Source organism: Diabrotica undecimpunctata, chromosome 7, assembly GCF_040954645.1.
Source record: "Diabrotica undecimpunctata isolate CICGRU chromosome 7, icDiaUnde3, whole genome shotgun sequence".
NCBI lineage: Eukaryota > Metazoa > Arthropoda > Insecta > Coleoptera > Chrysomelidae > Diabrotica > Diabrotica undecimpunctata.
In genome coordinates, this window is record NC_092809.1 from 110,693,843 (window position 1) to 110,714,354 (window position 20,512).

General features: G+C 31.8%; 1 protein-coding gene across 9 annotated transcripts in view; it reads left to right on the forward strand.

Annotated features, from left to right (window-relative positions):
- The window catches only part of CAP (Cbl-associated protein), a 573,660-nt gene that overhangs the window by 170,101 nt on the left and 383,047 nt on the right, over positions 1-20,512 (forward strand). Inside the window, exon 1 of one of the 9 annotated variants that reach the window (XM_072537970.1) lies at positions 15,426-15,752. The exons of the other annotated variants lie outside the window; for them this stretch is intronic. Coding sequence (XP_072394071.1) covers positions 15,708-15,752 — 45 coding nt within the window. The 5' untranslated portion in view covers positions 15,426-15,707. Of the gene's footprint in view, positions 1-15,425; positions 15,753-20,512 lie in introns of those variants that run through there. 9 annotated transcript variants of the gene reach the window in all.

Genomic DNA, 20,512 nt, shown 5'->3' on the forward strand with positions numbered 1-20,512 from the left:
TGCTTTTGTGCTTCTTTGTATTGAGTGAAAAGTTCGTCAATGTCTTCATCCTCACTGTCTTGGTTACTGTTATTAGCATCAGAATCACTATCCTGGAGATTGAAGCAGTTGTGACATATAAATAGATCACCATCGTTAGGTATATGCTGTCTATGATTAACAGGAATACAATATTCATGATAATAAAGATCGCAGTCATCGCATTTTAATTTGTTCAATTGAATATCATTTGAACAAATAAAACATTTGACTTTTTTTGAATTCTTTTTCTTGCTACACTGGTTTATGGTTAATTTTTCTTCTCTTTTCCGTTTCCTTTCTTGTTTTTGTTTTTCCTGCTCTTCTTTTATCTCCTCCTTTTTCCGTAACATTTCTTGATATCGTGCAGATGTAATAGCAAAAGGAAGTCGTTCCGTGTTACGTTTATTTTTTCTTTCCGGTACAGTAGGAGAAGTTAAAAAGTTACGTAACAATTCGTGTTTAACAATAATTTTACTTGTAGAGGGTAAGTCATAAACATTAGTTTTATATTGTTGAAAATGGATATCATTGGTACTGCTACTCTCAGAAATATTTACATTTTCAATACCACTCTGTTCTGATGTTTTTATTTCAGTATTTTTAACGGGAGATGTGATAACCACATTTTGAATAATATTAATGTTTGTGTCTCTATTTTTTAGAACCATTGGGTTATCCGAATGTTTTGGATCATGTTCAAAAAAATTCCAAATTTTGAACAACAAATTCAAATTATCATCGCTAGGTAGATTATTCTTTGGATTTTCTTTTAAATTCTCTAAGCTATGAACTTTTTCAGGAATTAAGATATTTACAAAAGTATTATAGTCCATCTTGGGTTTCTTTTGATGATCTGAAATGATTAAATTTTTTACTACTTCTTTGCCTAAACATTTTGTGTAGTCAATAGCATCTGCATTAAATGGAGACAATCCGCAAGCCTTGAAACCATTTACTACTGTTTCAGTTTTACAGCTTTTTTTTATAGCTTGCTCCAATATAGAAGCAAATACAACCTTATTCACTACCCCTCCTGGATGCTGTTCTTCCCATTCTCTCACTGATTGCTGCCAAGCTTCTTTTAATGGACGGAAAATAGAAACGTCACAGGGTTGTAAAATCCTTGTGGCGTTAGGATAAAGTGCAATCACTTCAATCTGCAGTTCATTACACAATAGACTTAATTGGTAAGTTAAGTGACTCTTGTGCCCATCTACAAAAAGAATAACTGGAAGCTTAATATTATTTTCAATTAAGTGTGGGTAAAAAACATTCGCAATATACTGATAGAATGTCTCTGCCGTCATCCAACCATTATCGCTTCTGCCCACACCCCATTTAGGATTAATACCTTTAGCAACCTTTTCAGGAATACGTTAATAAGGATAAATAACCATAGGCACGCAAATTTTACCGTCTGCTGAAAACGTAAACATCACAGCGACGTTTTCTTTTGAAGAGCTTTTTTCAACGTTATAAACATTTTTGAAACCTTTCATAGCAAATACTTTTCCAGTAGATGGACATATTTGAAATCCTGACTCCTCTCCATTAAAAATTCTTGATGGATCAGTTAGAACTTCTTCTAAATGTTTTTCTTTAACATAGGTTTGAATATTTTTAAACCAGTTTTTGATGTCTCGTTCAGATACACAAGCGCTAGCTGCCGTCACACCTTCACTTGTCCTTCTAGAAACCCCTGGATGTCGCTTCAAAAATCCCTAAAAAAAATCAAACGATGAATACAGATTAAAATACATTTTTTTGGTGACTTACTTTTAACCATCCATCTCCAGGTCGATTATCTTTAAAGTTATTGGGGCGCGGATTTTCGATTAAAAATTTTTGCACGCTGCTTTTTAAATCGTTAGCCTTTTTGGGGAAACCTTTTGAAGCAGTTTCTTGTATCCATCTGGAATATTGAATGTAAAATAAAATAATGCTATGGGTTAAGATAAATTAAATGAATTTACCTAACCAGAGTATTCTCCTCCTCGCAAGTTAAAATAGGAGACGGTCCAAGTGTATCTTTATGTTCCGGATGTTTTAATTTAAATTCTATAGTGGACTTCGGAATTCCATATTTTTTTTCAGCTGTTCTATATGATTCAGTGCCATTTTGGACATCCTTAACAGCTTCTATAAGTTTCATCTTATCATATTTTCTAAGTTTAGGCATTTTACTACAATCCTAAAATATCCATTTTTAGTTATTGGACGGTCAAATTTAGTTATTGGACAGCTGTCCAATAACTGTCAAATCGATTACTAAATTAATTTTACTGCTATCTCCAGTTAATTATACGTAAATCCGTTGAAAATTGTAGAAATATGTGGTAAGTGTAGTTCTCTAGTGATTAACAGGTGTCCCATAATAGAATTAAGCAAGTTTTCTAGTTTAGTTATTGGACAGATGTAATTAAATCCGAATTAAAATCCCTATTACTGTACCAGATCTACCTTAGGGACTATAAGTGCCTTTACTCATCATCATTTTGGCTTTACAACCCTGTGTGGGTCCTAGCCTCCCCAAGAATTTTTCTCCAGTCGTCCCTATCCATCGCCTTCCTCCGCCAAGCACGTATTTCCATATTTCTCATGTCTTCATCGATGTTATCTAGGAATCTTGTTCTGGGTCTTCCTCTTCTTCTTTGACCAATAGGTCTATCAAGGAGCGTTTTTCTAGCTGGGTCCGTTTGCTCCATCCGCATAACATGGCCTACCCACCTCAGACGTCCTATCTTTATGTGTTTTACAAGTGCCTTTACTACACCCTTTTAAATAAAAATAGAATCTTACCTTAAAAATACCACGTAGTTTTAAAAAAAAAGTCAGAGCAGATGCTTAACACAATGCTTAAATGTCACTTCACTCACATAACCTAAAAATATTTACCGCCAAAATCACAGAACCCGTTAAAGGCAGAACATAGACATAAGAATGAACGTAATATAGAAACGAGTAGTGCCACCTAGTGAAATATACTCTTGTTGGCACTTGCAGAAATCTTATTCTAGTAAGTTAACACTGTAATGTCCAATAACTGTCTCGTGTCCAATAACTGGCGTTTTACCCTAGCCTATGGAATATTGTGACAAAAATATCAGTTATTGCTAATGTTTAATAGTAACCTTGTTTTATGCCATTGAGTGACAGTTATAATAATAATTTGCCTAATTTTCTTGAAAAATAATAATGGCTGATTTATGATATTCAAATGATGATTTTTTAAATTTAATTATAATTTACGGTGAGTGTAATAGAATAGTATTCAAATCTTGCCGCGTTTTTGCTGAGAGATATCCTGAGAAGCATCGACCAAAATCATAAAACTGTAAAACATTTGTTGAACAACTATTTTAGTTTTTAAGTAAAAGGACCCACGTCGATAATAAAGACTTACAAATAGATATCCTAGGATATTTTGCAGCTAATCCAGATTCATCCTTACGGTAATGTGAGCAATTGCTACAGTTATCGACTCGAACAATTCACATAATTTAAAAAAAAACATCATTAGATCCTTAATTCGTATACACTAGCTCATTTACATCTTGGAGGTTATGTAAAACGTGTATAAGTTTAGTCTACGAATAAAAAATTTTGTGACTAAAATGTATAAAGTTAATTTATTTGAAAACTGCAAGAAATAGGTATAGGGAACACTAATACAGATCGATAGTGAACAACATATTTTTCTAAAATAATGAATCACATACAGGGTCCCCTTAAAAAAAAGAATTAGGCGAAAATTGATGCCGGTTTTCCTGGCTGCCAATTTCGACAGCACCCTGTATAGTGAAAAAGGTAACTTTACTTACACTGTAAACGATAATAATGTATGTGATTAATAAGTTCCTAAGGAATTTAAACTTTTATTCAAATTAAATTAGGGGATATTAAACTTTACATACATTGTAGAAAAGTGTAATTTTCATTAGAACTCCAAAACCGTTCGCAATAGGTATGGGAAGTATTAACAAAATAACGTGAATATTTCTAAAATAAAAAATACACAGGGTGTCCCATTAAAAAAACGAAGTTATCAGAAATTTCCTTTATAACCGAAAGTAGCAAATAGATAAAAATATTTTCATTAAATACTTCACTCTTCAAAACCCCTTTATTTCAATTTTCATGATTAAGTTACCTTTAGTGCTCGAGATATTTCTAATTGGCCGTTTATCTGCCGCACTCTGTATAGACTGGTTTACTCCAGTCAAGGAAAAAAAGCTGAAAATATCTTATACAGGTATTTAAAAGTTCTAAAAGGTATATGAGGGTAGCTGATGACAATTATATGAAGACATTCAGCTAATTTTGCTTTGTTATTTTTTCACATAATCTTAAAAAGTTAAAAAATATGTTTGTTTCTATAAAACGTTTCATATACATTTTATAGAAAAATAGTTTAAATAAAAGTTGTAGATTACAAATTATTGTTCATTAACCCTTTGGCAAGGGTATAAATACTTACTGAAACATTAAAATGTGTTCAAATATAAGCATAAAACAATCAACTTGAAATAATTTATATAGTTTTTTTTACATATTGTATCCTATAGGATACATTGCCAAAAAATCAAGATATATCGTTTGGTTAATTTTAAATGTTTAAAACACTTTGCTTGAATATAACATTAATAGAATTTAAAAAATAAAAGATTTCTACTAATAAACGCTTTATTAAAACATAATTACAATTTAGTTTTGGAGTAACTCATAAAACAGTTCCTTTCAGAGACAATATATAGTCGTGTATTACATTTATGACACATAAAGGTAGTTTGTCCTTTAGGACACACACGACACCGACCTTTGGTTGGTGTTAAGGGAACATGTAGTAGTCTTTTAATAATGTCTTTGCGGAACGTTTTCAGTGGAACGATTTTTTTAATGTTCAGTGCATTGCAGTGTCTTCTATAAAGCAGCCATCCAGTATTTACACTTATATAGCATTTGGATTAGCAAATTTCAGATACCATCGATGTGACTATAGGCCAGTTCGATATAAAGACACAAGCATGTCAACACGGTCTACGCCTCCCATATCCTTATTATACTCAATTAACTGGGAACATGATACGTTAATTTTTTTCTTTTGTTCCGTACAGAACCTTTGAGCATGAGATATTGTTGTGGTATCAGAATATGATGAAACTAAACTGACACATTTATTATCTGCGCATTTGGTAATACTAATTTTCTTTTCGTTGTCCTTAACACTGTTGAAGCTACCTCGTCCTCTTTTAAGTAAGAGAAACCTTGTTAGAAACCATAGTACAATTTCTCATTCTATTGTTTTGAACTGTCCGTAGGATGAATATGCCTAACTCACTTCTTAGATATGTAACCAATTTAAGTGAAGTAAACAAATTATCAAAATATACAATCTTACATCATTTCTTACGAATACTTCTACATTAGGCTACTAAGAGTACCACTTTCTGCGCTATTTCAAAGTATTTTTCCTTGTAATTTATATAAGTGTGATTCAAAAAGGTATTTTCACCAGCATAAGGAAAAAAATCGTATACGATTCTCACTCCACATCTAACAAATAAGTTAAACCCCCATTTTTTTGGCTTGTTTTTTTATATATTGTCGTCTAGTTCCTGCTCGTGTTCCCTTATATGGAACCATCATTTTATCTATCGAAAAACGCCGTTCTTCTTGAATCGCTAAGCAGTTTTGGCGTACATGTTCCTACAATGGACGGACTTTAAAGTCCGTCTTAAAGTACTTTAAAGTATCGGTGCTATTATGATCTTCATTGTTTGCGAAATTAATGTTTCTTCTGAAACTTCGATAACGTTTTAGGGGCATCACATCAGCTACTTGTTCATAACGGAATGGTTGAGACGAAAAATCGCAATAAAAAGACATGCTGACTATCCCATCAACATCTCAATGCCAACGAAAGATTTTATTTCCTTAATATCAGTGGCTACGGATTTATCTGTCCTCTGGGTTGAATACAGATCTGTATTTTCATCATTGTAAGTCAATGGTGATGAAATATCTTCTCTGTTTTGCTCTATGGCTGTGAAAATTGGACAATGGACTCTGAAACAGAAAAAAGAATAGATGCCTTTGAAATGTATAATATACAGATGGATGCTGAGAATTTCATGGATACAAAAAGTTACTAATGGTGAGGTACTTCGGCGCATAACTAAACAAAAAGAATTACTCAGAATAATTAAAGAGAGAAAAATACAATACTTGAGTCATGTGTTGAGAGGTGAAAGATATGAATTGCTCCAAATCATATTGGAAGGTAAAGTTCAGTGCAAAAGATAAGTTGGAAGACGCCAGAACTCGTGGCTGAAAAACCTAAGGAGATGATTTGACCGCTTATCCACAGAAATCTTTCGTGCAGCAGTTTCCACAGCTACAATTGCCATTTGGATCGCCAACCGAATGGATACGGCGCAATAAGAAGAAGAAGATGAAATATAAATTACATTACTGCAAATATATTCTGGAATTTCAACGGAATTTCAACATATTTGGTTCTACTGAAGTCAAAGAATTGTTTAAAGCTCTTTCTGATCTTCGAACAGATTCTGTTCATTTTCATGATCATTTCCACTTTGAATTGACTCTAAATACATATTGTTATTATCAAATATCATTTCAATGTCTATATTATTTTGGTCAGCGTTTTTTCCAAAACATCCTCTGTATCTGTAATATCAGAATCATCAGAGTCAATTGGTAACATTGCGATTATATTCAATGTTCTTTGGAATAAATTCCTAATTCGCTATTCGCTAAATTGCTATCTACAAATAAAAAATAACAAGGTAATTTATCCATTTATTCATACCAGATTGTTAGGCAATGTATCTTTTAAGATACCACTAAAATCCGTTGGTTATAACTGAGAACCCGGCAATGTGTCTCTAAAGATACATAGTTTTAAATGAGACTACATACAAAAATTATAGAATATATGGAACGAACAACTTAATATTATATCTCAGTAGACTTACCTTTACCAATATATACAGGTATCAGCATAAAATCTCCAAAACTTTTCAATAAATACTGTTTAGATGTGATCAGTTGGTTCACTAACCTAAAAATTGCAATATGCTAGATTTACGTCATCTGTAGAAAATTTGTAATAGACCCTATAAATGGCGACTCGCAACGAGTTATAAAGGAAGAGTGTATTTATTAAAAATACTGTTTAGATGTGATCAGTTAGTTCACTAACCTAAAAATTGCAACATGCTAGATTTACGTCATCTGTAGAAAGTTTGTAATAGACCCTATAAATGGCGACTCGCAACGAGCTATAAAGGAAGAGTGTATTTATAGATACATTACCAAACCCTGGCATAATTTTGAAGAGAATACGTTAATACAAATTTTTTATTGATATGTATCTTTAAAGATACATTATCAATTAAAGGGTTTACTGAGAGTTTCAAAATTAAAATACATAAATAATTGACCGAGATAAGTTCAAACAACCCTGACTTTTGCAGTAATTTATAAATGTTAATAACTTTGTTTTTTGTATAATGACATGTATTATAACTACTCAAAACTGGGGCAGTTACTGAGTTATTAAAGTTAGCTAAATTTCAAACGGATCGACCAAATAAAGTTTATAATTTATTTTATTTGTTTTTATGGAAAAGCGATTATTTAAACAAAAGTTGTTGCTGTACTTGCTGTACAGATGTACTTGCTCAAATTTTGACTTAAGAGGTATTTTGTAAATCGCAGTTAATTCTTTGAGGCTTCATTTTTAGGGTATATTAAAAAAAAACTCAATTGAATAACTTATAAACTATTTGGTCGGTCTGTTTGAAATTTTGCACACTTTAATAACTCATTATTTGTCATAATTTTGAGTAGTTATATTACATGCCATTACGCAAAATCAAAGTTAACATTTATAAATTATTACAAAAATAATGGTTTTTTGCAACTATCTCGGTAAATTATTTATGTATGTTAATTTAAAAACTCTCAATATTAAGAACTATTTATGATCTACAACTTTTATTTGAATCGTTTAGCCCTAAAATGTATAAAAAACATTTTATAGGCAAAAAATTACTTTTCTCACTTTTTAAGATTGTTTAAAAAACAAAGCAAAATCAGCTGTACGTCTTTACGGATTTTTCATCAGCTACCCGTCTTATAGATTTTAAAACCTGGTACAAAATTGTTTCAGCATTTTTTCTTCCTTAACTGAGGTATTTTTTCTTCGTGTGTAAATACCCATAATTTTGGTCTATAAATAATATGAAGGACTGAATATTTTATTTATAAATCAACAATCAATTTACAAATTAACCTAAACTACAACCATTACAACTATTTCTTTCGTATTTTAAATATTTTCGTTAATATATTTTAAATTAAATCAACAAATAAACTTTATGTTACTATAAACGGACGTTATTTTCTAGTAAATAAGTAGAATATTAAATCCGTTCTAGAAAACCTATTCAACTACAAAATGAACTATCATTTAAATGCGGAGCGTATGCTTAACACACTCGAGATACAATAGTACATAATGTAACAAAAAATCACCACTTGAATTCTTAAGCAATTCGAAGAATAGACTACCACTTACAAAAGACCTTTTAATGCATACTAATTGAGTCTTTATACTTTTTTCACCCTTTTAACTCAAGGTTGTTAACATCTGGAGGTTTATTCATATTACTACAATATGAAAGTAGTGTTTATTTTCTTATTTATAGTTTTTATAGTATTCACACACATTTGAATAGAGTAGGGGAGACCAGGGTTTGTTGACTTATTTTTTCAATAATTAATTTTTACTAATTTATTTTTTGCATACTGTTAAATTCAAGTATGTCAGCTGATTCTATACTCCTGCAGGTATTGTACAGGTGGTTCCTAAAAAAACTGATACGATTCTTAAAGCGTATTTTGTAGAAAATTGAGCATATTTTGAAGGATAAGTACTTATCGTATATTATTATTTACATACTGTCAATGTCACGACCAAAACTTAAAATTGGTCAGATAACTTATTCTGTTCAACCTCAAAAACTCGCTCCACATGATAGCAAAGAACTAAAAACAAGAATTGTAACGCAATTAGAAGATGGTTGGTCATTATCTGCCGTAGAAAACCATTTTAACGTAAGCAGAACAACAGTTTTTAATATTAATAAAAGGTGGAGAGAACAAGAAACTCTCAAAACAAAACAAGGTTCTAGAAGACCAAAAATATTTACCGCTCATGAAGATCGTACGCTTTTGGAGAGATTAGAAGAAAATCCTTTGGAAGATGTGAAAACTGCAAGAATTATGTTACAGTTTCCGGGAAGAAAGACAACAACTTGGCGCAGAATTAAAGCATCGCGTCTTAGGTACAGAACTGTAGCAAAACAACAAGCTCTTACACCACAACAGAAGCAATTAAGACCTATATTTGCTTTAAACCATCAGCTACAAAATCAAGATTTTTGGGAGAGGGTAATATTTACAGATGAGAAAAATTTTCAATCTTCTAAAAAGGGCAGAATTATACCATTCCCATTCCTCCATCTAGAGGAATGCGAATGGTAGGGCGTATTGATGGCAGGTTTGTTGGGCAGACTTATCTGAATATTTTAGAAAATATCATGTTTCCCAGTGTAGAACAGCTGTATCCAGAAAATAATTTTATTCTTCAACAAGATAACTGTCCTGTTTACACTGCAAATTTAATAAGCCAGTGGCTCCAGAATAACATCGAAACCTTACCATGGCCCAGTTACAGCCCAGATTTAAACCCAATCGAGAATGTGTGGGAGGTAATTATAAAACGGTGTATCGGCGTAATTTTATACCTCAAAATACTGAAGAGCTGTGGCACGGTATACAATTAGTTTGGACAAGAGCTCTCTGAAGAAGACAATTTCATAGTTCCTTTCACGCATGTGGACCGAAGACTACAAGCTGTTATCAATGCTGATGGAGATATTACAAACTATTAATGTTATTTTTACAAAATCTAAATTTAGTATAGTTTTGGTCTTCCAGACCCTCGCTTTCTTTCGAGAGTTTCTTGTTCCCTCCATTTTTGATTAATAGAAAAACTGTGGTTCTGCTTATGTTAAAATGTTTTAGTGCCTCTGATAGTGCCCAGTTATCTTTTAATTTGGTTACAATTCTTGCTTTAATATATTGTTAAGTTAATAGTCTCAAAATTTAGACCTTAATAATTGTCACAATTTATGAATTAACGTATGTTATCAATTGTTTGTTGTTTGTTTGTTTATTTTATTATTTGTCTGTCATAATAAATATAATATAATGTCATACCAATCAAATACACTACCCAAAATGATCAAATCTTACTAAGAGTCGTATCAGTTTTTTTATGAACCAGCTGTACATACATTTTCAATTTATTCGAGTTCTTCGTAAAAAAAAACAGTTTCAAACAAATTTTTACTGCCTTGCCAAATAAGTGAAGCAGCCCTGGGTGCGGGTTTAGTTGACTAATGGCCTGCAGTTAGTTAACTCAATATTTTCTAAGTGAGTTAAAAACGAAACTCACAAATCATCATCTGAATCATAATTGATGCATATCAAAAAAGTGTTACTACTTTTGTTCGTGAACTTGATGCAAGCCCATCTGCTACAATGGATGCATTGCACCCAGTCATCACCTCTAGTGCTATTTCGATAGGGTTCTTCACATACTAAGCACTCAGTTTCACCCTTAGCTTCTGAGGATCCAGGCTGATGATGAACTGCAGACGTAGATGGAATCGGGCTTTCTTCCCGGAAAAGAAATTTTCGACCGTCTCTAATTTTCGTATTTTTAATATCTTTCTTTTGGTTGCATGTTTTTCCTTTATGCAAACCTTTTTTTTTCTTTTGCACTCTGCCTTTTTTCCGTGAAAGCGTCTTTTATCGAAGTATCCATTAACATAGCAGTTTATCTCTTCTTCCGTGATTTTCTCGAATTTTGTTGAAGATCTGGTTTTTGGAAACGGTCTTATTTCTGCAGGGAAAAGCAATATCAAACTTGCAGGTTCTATTTTTTTTTTAATGTGACTCTGTTTGCAGACAAATTGTCATCTGGGAAATGTTCTAGAATTTCCGGCGGATTTTCCATGAGTTCAGCCTGCTTTACTGTTGAAATGTTTCTGTTGTTTTCGGTAGCGTTTCCTTCTTTATTTGCTGGTGTATGCCTGTCTGTCACATAAAATGGCAAGAACTCACTCTCTGTGAAGATACCCTCATTCAGAGGACATATCCCTGTTTTATTGAACCCTTTCATTATATTGGTTGGCGTAGCAGCTGGAGGCAGACTCAATTTTACAATGCCAGAAACGTCATATGTATATGAAAAATGTCTCACCTGGATTTTCACCATCCAGTTATTCACAGCTGAATTGTGGTATTATTTTAGGGGTCTGTAAACACTCCTAGTTAAAAGCTGCAATTTATGCGAGCAGTGTGAAGGAAAAGATAAAACTGTTACTCCGTTTTCCTCACAAATATCTAACGCCTCGACAGAAAGGTTGTCGAGCAGCAAAAGTATAGGGCGTCCCTTAAAAAATCTTGTATGAAAAAGAAAATGCTTGACAAATTTCGTAAAATGCTGTTCTCTCATCCCATCCTGATGCATTTGCATCGCCCAGGCTTCCGACAGGTGCATGTGTAATAAAGTGGTCCATGTAGTTTACCCTCGGGAAAATAAAGAACAGAGGAACAGTATTCATACAACTATAATATGTATACCACTATGAAACAATATGTATACCACTTGCTGAAACTGAAACAGTAAGGGTCACAAGGGATTCAATTTCTGTGGACGTGAGTTTGCCTATTTGCTTGAAGTCACGTCGTACCACTATTCTATCCGGTTTCTAAACAGTTATGATCCCGTCTCGTCAACGTTCCAAATATCCGATGCTTGCAAATTCACACGATTGCAAAATAAAGACGATTAACGCTTCAAATAGATTTACATTTGGAGAAACATATGCAATATAACAGTTGCCAATAGTTTCCAAATACCTCGATATCACAATTAACTTATTTTGAACAAATTTTGAAATTTGAGTACATTATGTGGTTTGTCGACTAAGTCAATAGACCCCTGCACGGCTTAATCGAAAAGCCCCACGGGTCACCCTGTCATTCCGAGGGCCGTATATTAGACATTCATTAACTTAGATACGAATAAATCACGTCAAATCATAGTCAATGTATATATGTTACTTTTTAGAAATATTCAGTGAAATTTGTGACGAACTATTTTATAGATAAGAATACGAAAATGTTGAGAACCAAAGTAATTACTTACCAAGGATGATTCTAGATTTCTCGTTATCACCGGCACAAAACACAAGCGACCATAAGAGCGATATTGTACAATGGAGACGCAAGAGTTTGCAGTTTAGATATTGTGTCTACATTCGACATTTGTTACCCATTAGAGGAACTAGAAGAACTAACCCCTTTAGTCAACTAGCCACGATCTCCCCTATTTGAGATATTTTAGACCCATGCGTAATACCATTGATATTATTTTATTTTCAAGAAATAATTAACTGTTAAAAGTTAAATTTATCTACAAAATTAATTTATTTTGCATTCATCTTCTTCCTCAAGTGCATTCTCCTATCGATGTTTTTGCAACAATTTTGGCAAGTTCTTCTCCATTTTGGGTCTTTCTCAACAAATATCTTGAGCCTAAGCCTGTCCAATTCCGTAGGTTTTTAAGCCAGGAGCATGGTCTTCGTTCTGGTCTGAATTTGTCCCCAATATTACTCTCGGTTAAGAGCTATAGAAGATAGAATCTGTTGTTTCTCATTAGTTATATTGATCCGAGAAATACAGTTTTCCGCTTTTTTATGATTTCAATGGGCTGTCCTTCTTTGCTCATTAGGTGCAGAACTTCCAAATTGAAGCTGTAGGAATTCCAATGCATTCGTAACGATTGTCTATATACCCAGGTTCCAACTCCTTTAAGTCTGTTAAGTATGTTAAATAGTGTGGTTGATATGTATTGTGAAACTATGAAAAACACAAATCTACATTGCACAATTTTAGTTTACACAACTACAATTACGGTACAGTTTACAGAATCATATTTTTGTTTTGTTTTTAATTTAAACCTACTTAGAATAAATATATAATGACTAGAAACGGATTGATCGAGACTATTGAATCGATGTGAGGAACCGCAAAAGTTCAAAAAATTGAGTTTTTCCTTTAATTTTTTTTTTGACATCTTAGACATAACTTACATCCTTTATATTCCGACTATAAAAACTTTATAATACTACTGAAACGTGTGCCAAATTTCGTTAGGATTGATTTATTAGTTTTTGTATAGTAAATTTGCAATCCAGGGTTTCCAAAAAAAAAAAATGCAAATTTTCAAAATCTTTTCTGTCTTAGTAAGCAACTCTAACATGGCTTCGTATGGACGTAAATAGCGACATCTGATATTAAAATTTGTAAAATAATTTTCGAAACCAAATTCAGATTTTTGCTTTAATCTGTGCCTTCTAAGAATTGCAAGGCAAAACAGACGTTGATAAAGATGTTATTAGAGACAAGGGGAATCTGAAAATTGTATTCCAGAGTTGCTTCCTAAGACAGAAAAGATTTATTTTCACTTTCAGAGCGACTGTGAATAGCCGTTCTGAAGAGCCCTTTTAGGGCGAAATACGTATAAGAGGATACACAGACGCACTATACGTGAAATCAAATCTTATCTGTCTTTTTCCTTTTGTTCCGATATACTCTGTACGAGTACTAGAAACCAATTCGTTAAGGATTTTTGCTTAGTTGAGGAGATATGTTGTGGAATACAATTTTTAGATTCCCCATGTATCTAATAACATCTTTATCAACGTCTGTTTTGCCTTGCAATTCTTAGAAGGCACAGATTAAAGCAAAAATCTGAATTTGGTTTCGAAAATTAATTTACGGATTTTACTATGGTAAAATATTTAAGTATCCTACTAGGAGCGTACATATGGTAAGAAAATTACAGAAAAATGCTGGTTCTATTTTATTGTTTCTTCTTTATTAATAAAAAAACACAAAAAGGACTGTACACAGAACCTAACCATTTATTGGAGTTGAAGCATCAGATTCTTTTGCTTCAACTTACAAGTTTTGACATTTTTACAAAAATAAAATTAAAATTTTATATAAATGGTCAAAAATCAATAACTAATTATTTTTATGCAGAATATCAAACTTATATATACAAGCTATACGCTCCCGAAGGAGCTGAAGCTGTTTTCACTTGAAGATCCTTTTTGTGTGGTGGATCATCCCATTCTGGGTTTGGTTTTACAGTTTCTAGTGTGACTTCTCTGTTTCCACTACTGTTCTTCATTCTTCTCTCTTTTTGACTGTTCTTTCTATATTTCTAATTTTCACTTGTTCTTCCACTAATCCTTAAGTCTCCTTCCACTTGTTGTCTACATCTCAGTTTAGGTCTGCTTCCGGTTCTTTTACCTGGTGGTATCCTTTTATACCATCCGTCCATACCATCTAATTCTTTGTGCTTTTATTGCTCTAACTATGTTCTCTTGACCCATCCATTCTTGTATTTCGTGATTCATCCATTGTCTTGCATCCTCTTCGTTTTCCCTCGTTGGCTCCAATATTTTTCTGATAATCTTTTTCTTAAAAACTTTCAATTGGTCTTCTTCTCTTGCTGCTAATCTAAATGTTTCTGCAGCATATTGGTCTTATGGTCGTTTTGTAGATTTTCATTTTTGTGTTTCGGTTTATCTTCTTATCTCTAAACATTCTTTATGTTTCGTTTGAATGTTTCAAACTCTTCGAAACTGTATGCATCTATTGTCAGTTCTGTCATTTTTGTCTTCTTTTTCTTGCTTACGTTGATGTATTTTGTTTTATTTTCATTTATTTCCAGTTCTCTCACTTTAGTTTCGTTTTCTATTTTTTGGAATGTTTTCTTTAATGCCTTTTTATCTGTTGGTACTATGCTTATATCGTCTGCATATCCCATTATTTGTACTGAATCTTCTTTATAGTTCCTGCGTTTGACAGCTTTTTTATTGTCTTGTCTAGTGATAGAATAAATAGTACCGTTGAGAGCGCGTATCCTTGACTCCATTTTTTATCAAAATGACATAAAAGTTACTGATTATTAATATTAAACTTTTTACACAAGTTCATAAAATTACAGTAAGATAGACCACTATAATATTAATTTTGAGTCGAGTGTATTTGACGTTTATTAATGTCAGACTGCTTTGTATTATTCTGATAAAAATATTACAGAATAAAAATTAAATTAAAAAAAATATGAAAACTAAAACATAATTTTATTTAAAAAGCTACTACAAAACTCTGACACATTTTTTTTATTAATTTACAACATCCTGAATGAATTTTTATGCCAACAGAAGCGATGACGTAAACTATAATTATTCTGGCTACCACTCATGTTCAGGCATCAAACTCTTATGAATACTTACCCGTCTTATAGCGGAGGCATTATACCCTGTTAAAATATTAAAGAACTTGCGTACCCATGCGTCTGAATGAAGAATTGTTAATACTCAGTGACCTACGAAACAAACATTCGTATTGTGTCTGGTGACTTTGTGATGAATAGTGCCTTTTGAAAAACGTGCAAGACATTAGAGTTTTGAGTTCGGTGGATTGTTAGTGTTTACCTCGAAAATATGCTGAAATTTTGTTCGCCACATGGGAAGCGAAGAGAATATTTGGTGAGTAAAGAGACATTCTCGGAAATGCAGTCAATTCATTTAAACAAAAAAATTTAACTTTACAAGAAAAATTATATTATTTTTTTCAATTTTATTAAAATACTGTCAATTTGCCTTTTAGAGGGTACTGGTAAAATACTATAGGTATTCGTTTAATCAAGTTCTATTAAATTTTTATGAAAAATATTTGCATCCAATAGAAAGAAAGTATATTATATTATATTCTGTAATAGTTTCTATTAGTCTATTCACAGTAAAATATTATAAACTCTCAGAATTTTAACCAACTTCACCGATTCTTTAAAGGTTATATGATTTAAATGTTGTGATTTTTGTTTGAAACTACCCTTTTTTACCAAAAATTAAAAACTGCAGATTTGTGCGTCATTTAATTCTTCATGTTTAAGTATATTAAATAAATATTTGTTTATCATAAATGAGAATGCATTTTGTAGTGTATAATTATATTTTAATCCTTGTAAACCACCCCCGACACTGAAATTTATAAAAAAAATGTTAATTATTCAAAGTTTTAAATGATCTGTTTATAATAGATTAAATTTATTTTGCTATTTACAAATTGATTTTGTGATATAACGGTGACCATATATATTTTTTGAAAAAAAAGTACAAAAATACAAAAATGTAGTAAAAACACAAAATGAATCTTTTTATTGGACAATCATAACTTTTTGGCATTGAAAATAAAGAATAAACTATGCTAAGCATTAAAACAATATGTTGCTAAACAGTGCTAAACAGTCATCAACAATCCTGTAATTAAAAGTTTTTAGATAAAGGACCTGGAATAGCCTCATCTTCTTCCGTTTTTTTGTACCATTCATATTTTTCGGAACTTGAAATTAATTTAAGAAGGTCCGGCTTTTACTGAAGCAAATGAAACATTTCATTACAAGTCTCATCAAAATTTACATACACCTGCATCGCTGCCTTGTGAGTGGAAATGGACATTTGTGACTTTTCCGACGTCCAATAATTATTTATTATAGAAAATAAACGCTCGATAGCTGCACTAGTACCCGGAAAACAAAAAATAAATTTGCATAATATTTGTAAGTTTTCTAACTTGTTTTTAAGATGAAAGTATTCTTGGGCAGCATCTGTCGCATTTATTTTATCACCTTCTACTTTTAGAATAGCTTCATGAAACTGCGACGCCACATTATGAACGAGCCATATCCACATCTCTGCAAAGGGTTCATTGAAAAATTTTCTCAAAATTGTGGGACAATTCTCAGATGATAGAAAATAGGCTTTAAGTGGTTCAAACATTCGTAAAATCCGTTCAATTGCAGGCATCATGTTTAGAAATTGTGTTTTTAAAAATAATAACATTTTTTTGTACTCATAATTAACCAATATACAAAATGACTTTAGTTTATCAACTCTAACAATGTAAATATAGGAATGCTTATAAATTTTCACTGTTATTACTTCGATGTCAATTGGCAAAACATCAGTAGCACGTTGTATACAATAAAATTGTTGAATATGTGAACAACACATCGAATCCCGATTAAAGGTCTCCCGTAAGAATTACTCAATTTAGTGAATAAATTTTTAGTTCCTTGTCTTTTCATTCCACCAAAATTAGTGTTTGTGTTATCTGCTGTTAGTCCAACAATGTAGTCTTCTGCAGGTCATCAGCAGAGTCGATGGCAAAGAGGGAATAGGTAGAAAGAGGAAGTCATGGCTGCGAAATATTCGAGACTGGACAAACATGACTGTAGATGAATTATTCCACGTTGCAAAAGACAGAGAAACTTTTAGAAATGTGGTCGCCAACCTCCGTTAATGGGGACGGCATAGGAAGAAGAAGAAGTCCAACAATCTTGTTAACAATATTATATTTTTGTAAAATATTTAATACATATTCATGTAATTGATCGGATGTCTCATCTGGTAAATCCACTAAATGTAATAATTTTGTTTGAATGCCGGTTTTGCTGTCAAAGTATCTTACTAGTAAAGGTGATTTGAGGAATCAATAATGATGGTAAGAAAATTTGCTTTCTGCCGTAACTGCGAGCCTCTGGCCAAAATATTTTTCATGATGGCTTCACTTTTAGTTCGAGCAGAACAAAATTTAGATTCAAATAAATTGGAAATCAATTTGGAAGTACAATCTAATGATCTAAAACTGTGCATATGCCTAATGGTGTGGTATGCAAATGTCCCTTCTTTGGCTGAAATTATTAAGTTCTCGGAGCTGACACTTGCGGATTTAAAAAATGAATTAATTACTATTTAAATGGGAATGAGCCACAATTAAAGGTTAAATTAAGTTTATTGACGTTTCAATTTTCTTCTTCGGAAATCGTTCTCAAAATGCAAACTCACTAGTGTTTGTATTTTAAGAACGATTTCCGAAGTGTAAGTTGAAACGTCAATAAACTTACTTTAACCTTTAATTGTGGCTTATCCCCATTTAAATAGTAATTACTTTAAAATGCCACCAGAAAATCTTCTTTGTTTTTCATCTGGGACTCGTATTTTTCGAGCAATTTTGCTTTTTCAACACCTCCAGTCATAGTAAAAAAAGAACAAACGGTACACTGGTCATTTTTTGGTTCATTGAAAATATCTCTATACTGGCGTGACGTGGCAACTGTACTGATGTTCACAATACTCGTTGTACAATAATTATTGGTACATTTTCTGGATATTTAGCCTTTCTTTAAGGTACATCTTTGTCGTATTCTTACGCTTATAATGGGAAGGTACTACAGGGAACTGATTTATGTGATTTTTACGTTGTCTACAAGTTGTGGTGATAGTAACCACAACCCTCAAAACCACACTATAAGCACGAACACCAAAAATAAGTAAAAAAAATCTAAATGAAACTGTCTTGCAATGAATTATCACATCAAAACTGTACTCTAGGTGGAAAATTCTTAAGCAAACAAATTAGGTTAGGTTAACATAACCTAACATAATAAATATGTTTAGCTCTGCTTTCTCATGGTACATACTTAAGACGTAATAGTACGTACTCTTCTGTACGTACTGGTATGTACCGCAGTGTACGTACTTAAAACGTACATTTTACATCATGTACGTACAGTACCAAAATTGTACGTACTCAAAACGTACTGTGCTGTTTGGGTATGGCAGTTATAACAAAACTAAACTTTTGAACATAACCTTAAACTAGCGCCAAATACCGTAGTATGGAAAAATTTTATTAAATTTAAATTTTTTAAAAATCAGAATACTAAATTAAAGTTTTTTTTTAATCAGCATTTTAAACTGATTAAAGTTTTAGGATACGTTTTTGATACAAAAATAAAGCTAATTGTAGGAGGAATAAGATTAATTTCCATTTTTGAAGGAGTCATTAATTTATGTTTTTTAATAAGATAATCGGTTTGAGATAAGATTTTTTTTAACTCTTCTTTTTAGAGTATTTGATGATAAAAGTTTCGATTACAGGTTAATTCAACAACAAAGACAACAATAACAATAACAGTGTCTTCAGCGTAACTAAAATTGCTTAATTCCTTAAGTATTTTTCACTTTACTGCTTTCTTTACTTTTATTTTGATATTTCTATAGTTATGGTATCTTACTATTCAGCAAAAGAGGCATTTGAAAAATCGTATTAAAAATTGTAAAAAAATGTGGTACATATAATCTCATTTCATATAAATTTTCACAATATAGGACAGCTTCCAATTTAGATTAATAATAAAACGATATAACCAATAGTTCAAATTTCCAATCAAATCGGAACTGTATTTTACTGTATTAAATGTAAACTGTTTGCGTATTACAAATTTGTTTATTGGTTTGACTAATGAATGACCCCCATAACCATAACCAATCGAAAAATATATTTTAAATTCGCCATCGTCAAACATTGTAGTCTCAATTAATCTCACAATCTATAAATCGGTGCCTTTGAAGCTACTTAGGCGTAACTGAGGTTGATTATGCAATATTCTGAAATAATCTCATATATGTGATCTAATTTTTATTTAAGCTCTTTGATATTTTAATTTCGAAAAATACATTATGTGGAATGCTAGGAAAATAATGTTAAACCAATAGAAATATATTTCATTAGGCATGTTAGAAAAATCTACAAAATACTCTTTTTCTTCGTCTTCTTCTTCTTTCTATCTGTAAATAATTCTGGCTGTTCATTAAAGGTAGGTAGTGAAAAAAAAAAGGAAAAACAATAAAATATTGCTTAGAAATTCATAGAAGCTTTTTTTTGTTCTCTCTCTCACTCCAAAGTCTGTATTATTATATTATACATTAAATAAGCATACTGACAAGAGCCCTTAGCAATATAAGATCCACACATTCTAATCAAAAACATCCGGCACCAGATAAACATTTAGATTTCTTATTGCAGACGGCAATAATCTTTAAAACCGTGATAGCCAACGTCCGGGCGATTAGATATGGAGCATTTAGTAAAGGAAGATTAATCATAATTTATTAACCATATATCTTTTATAATCTCGGGGGATGGCTGATACCACCCTAGTGTAAATTTATTTTTGATAAACAACTAATAAGACTAACAAGTATTATATATAGCGTTTTTATTCGGGGATTTTTGTAATGTCTTAGTATTGCAAAGCATTTAAAGCCATAATAATTTTTGTACACGGCATTATTTCTTTAAAAAGACTGTTTATAAATAAACCCTATAAGAAAATATTACCACTGGATGAAAATACTAATTAAACAAAATTCTACACTTTATTTTATACTTAACAGATCTT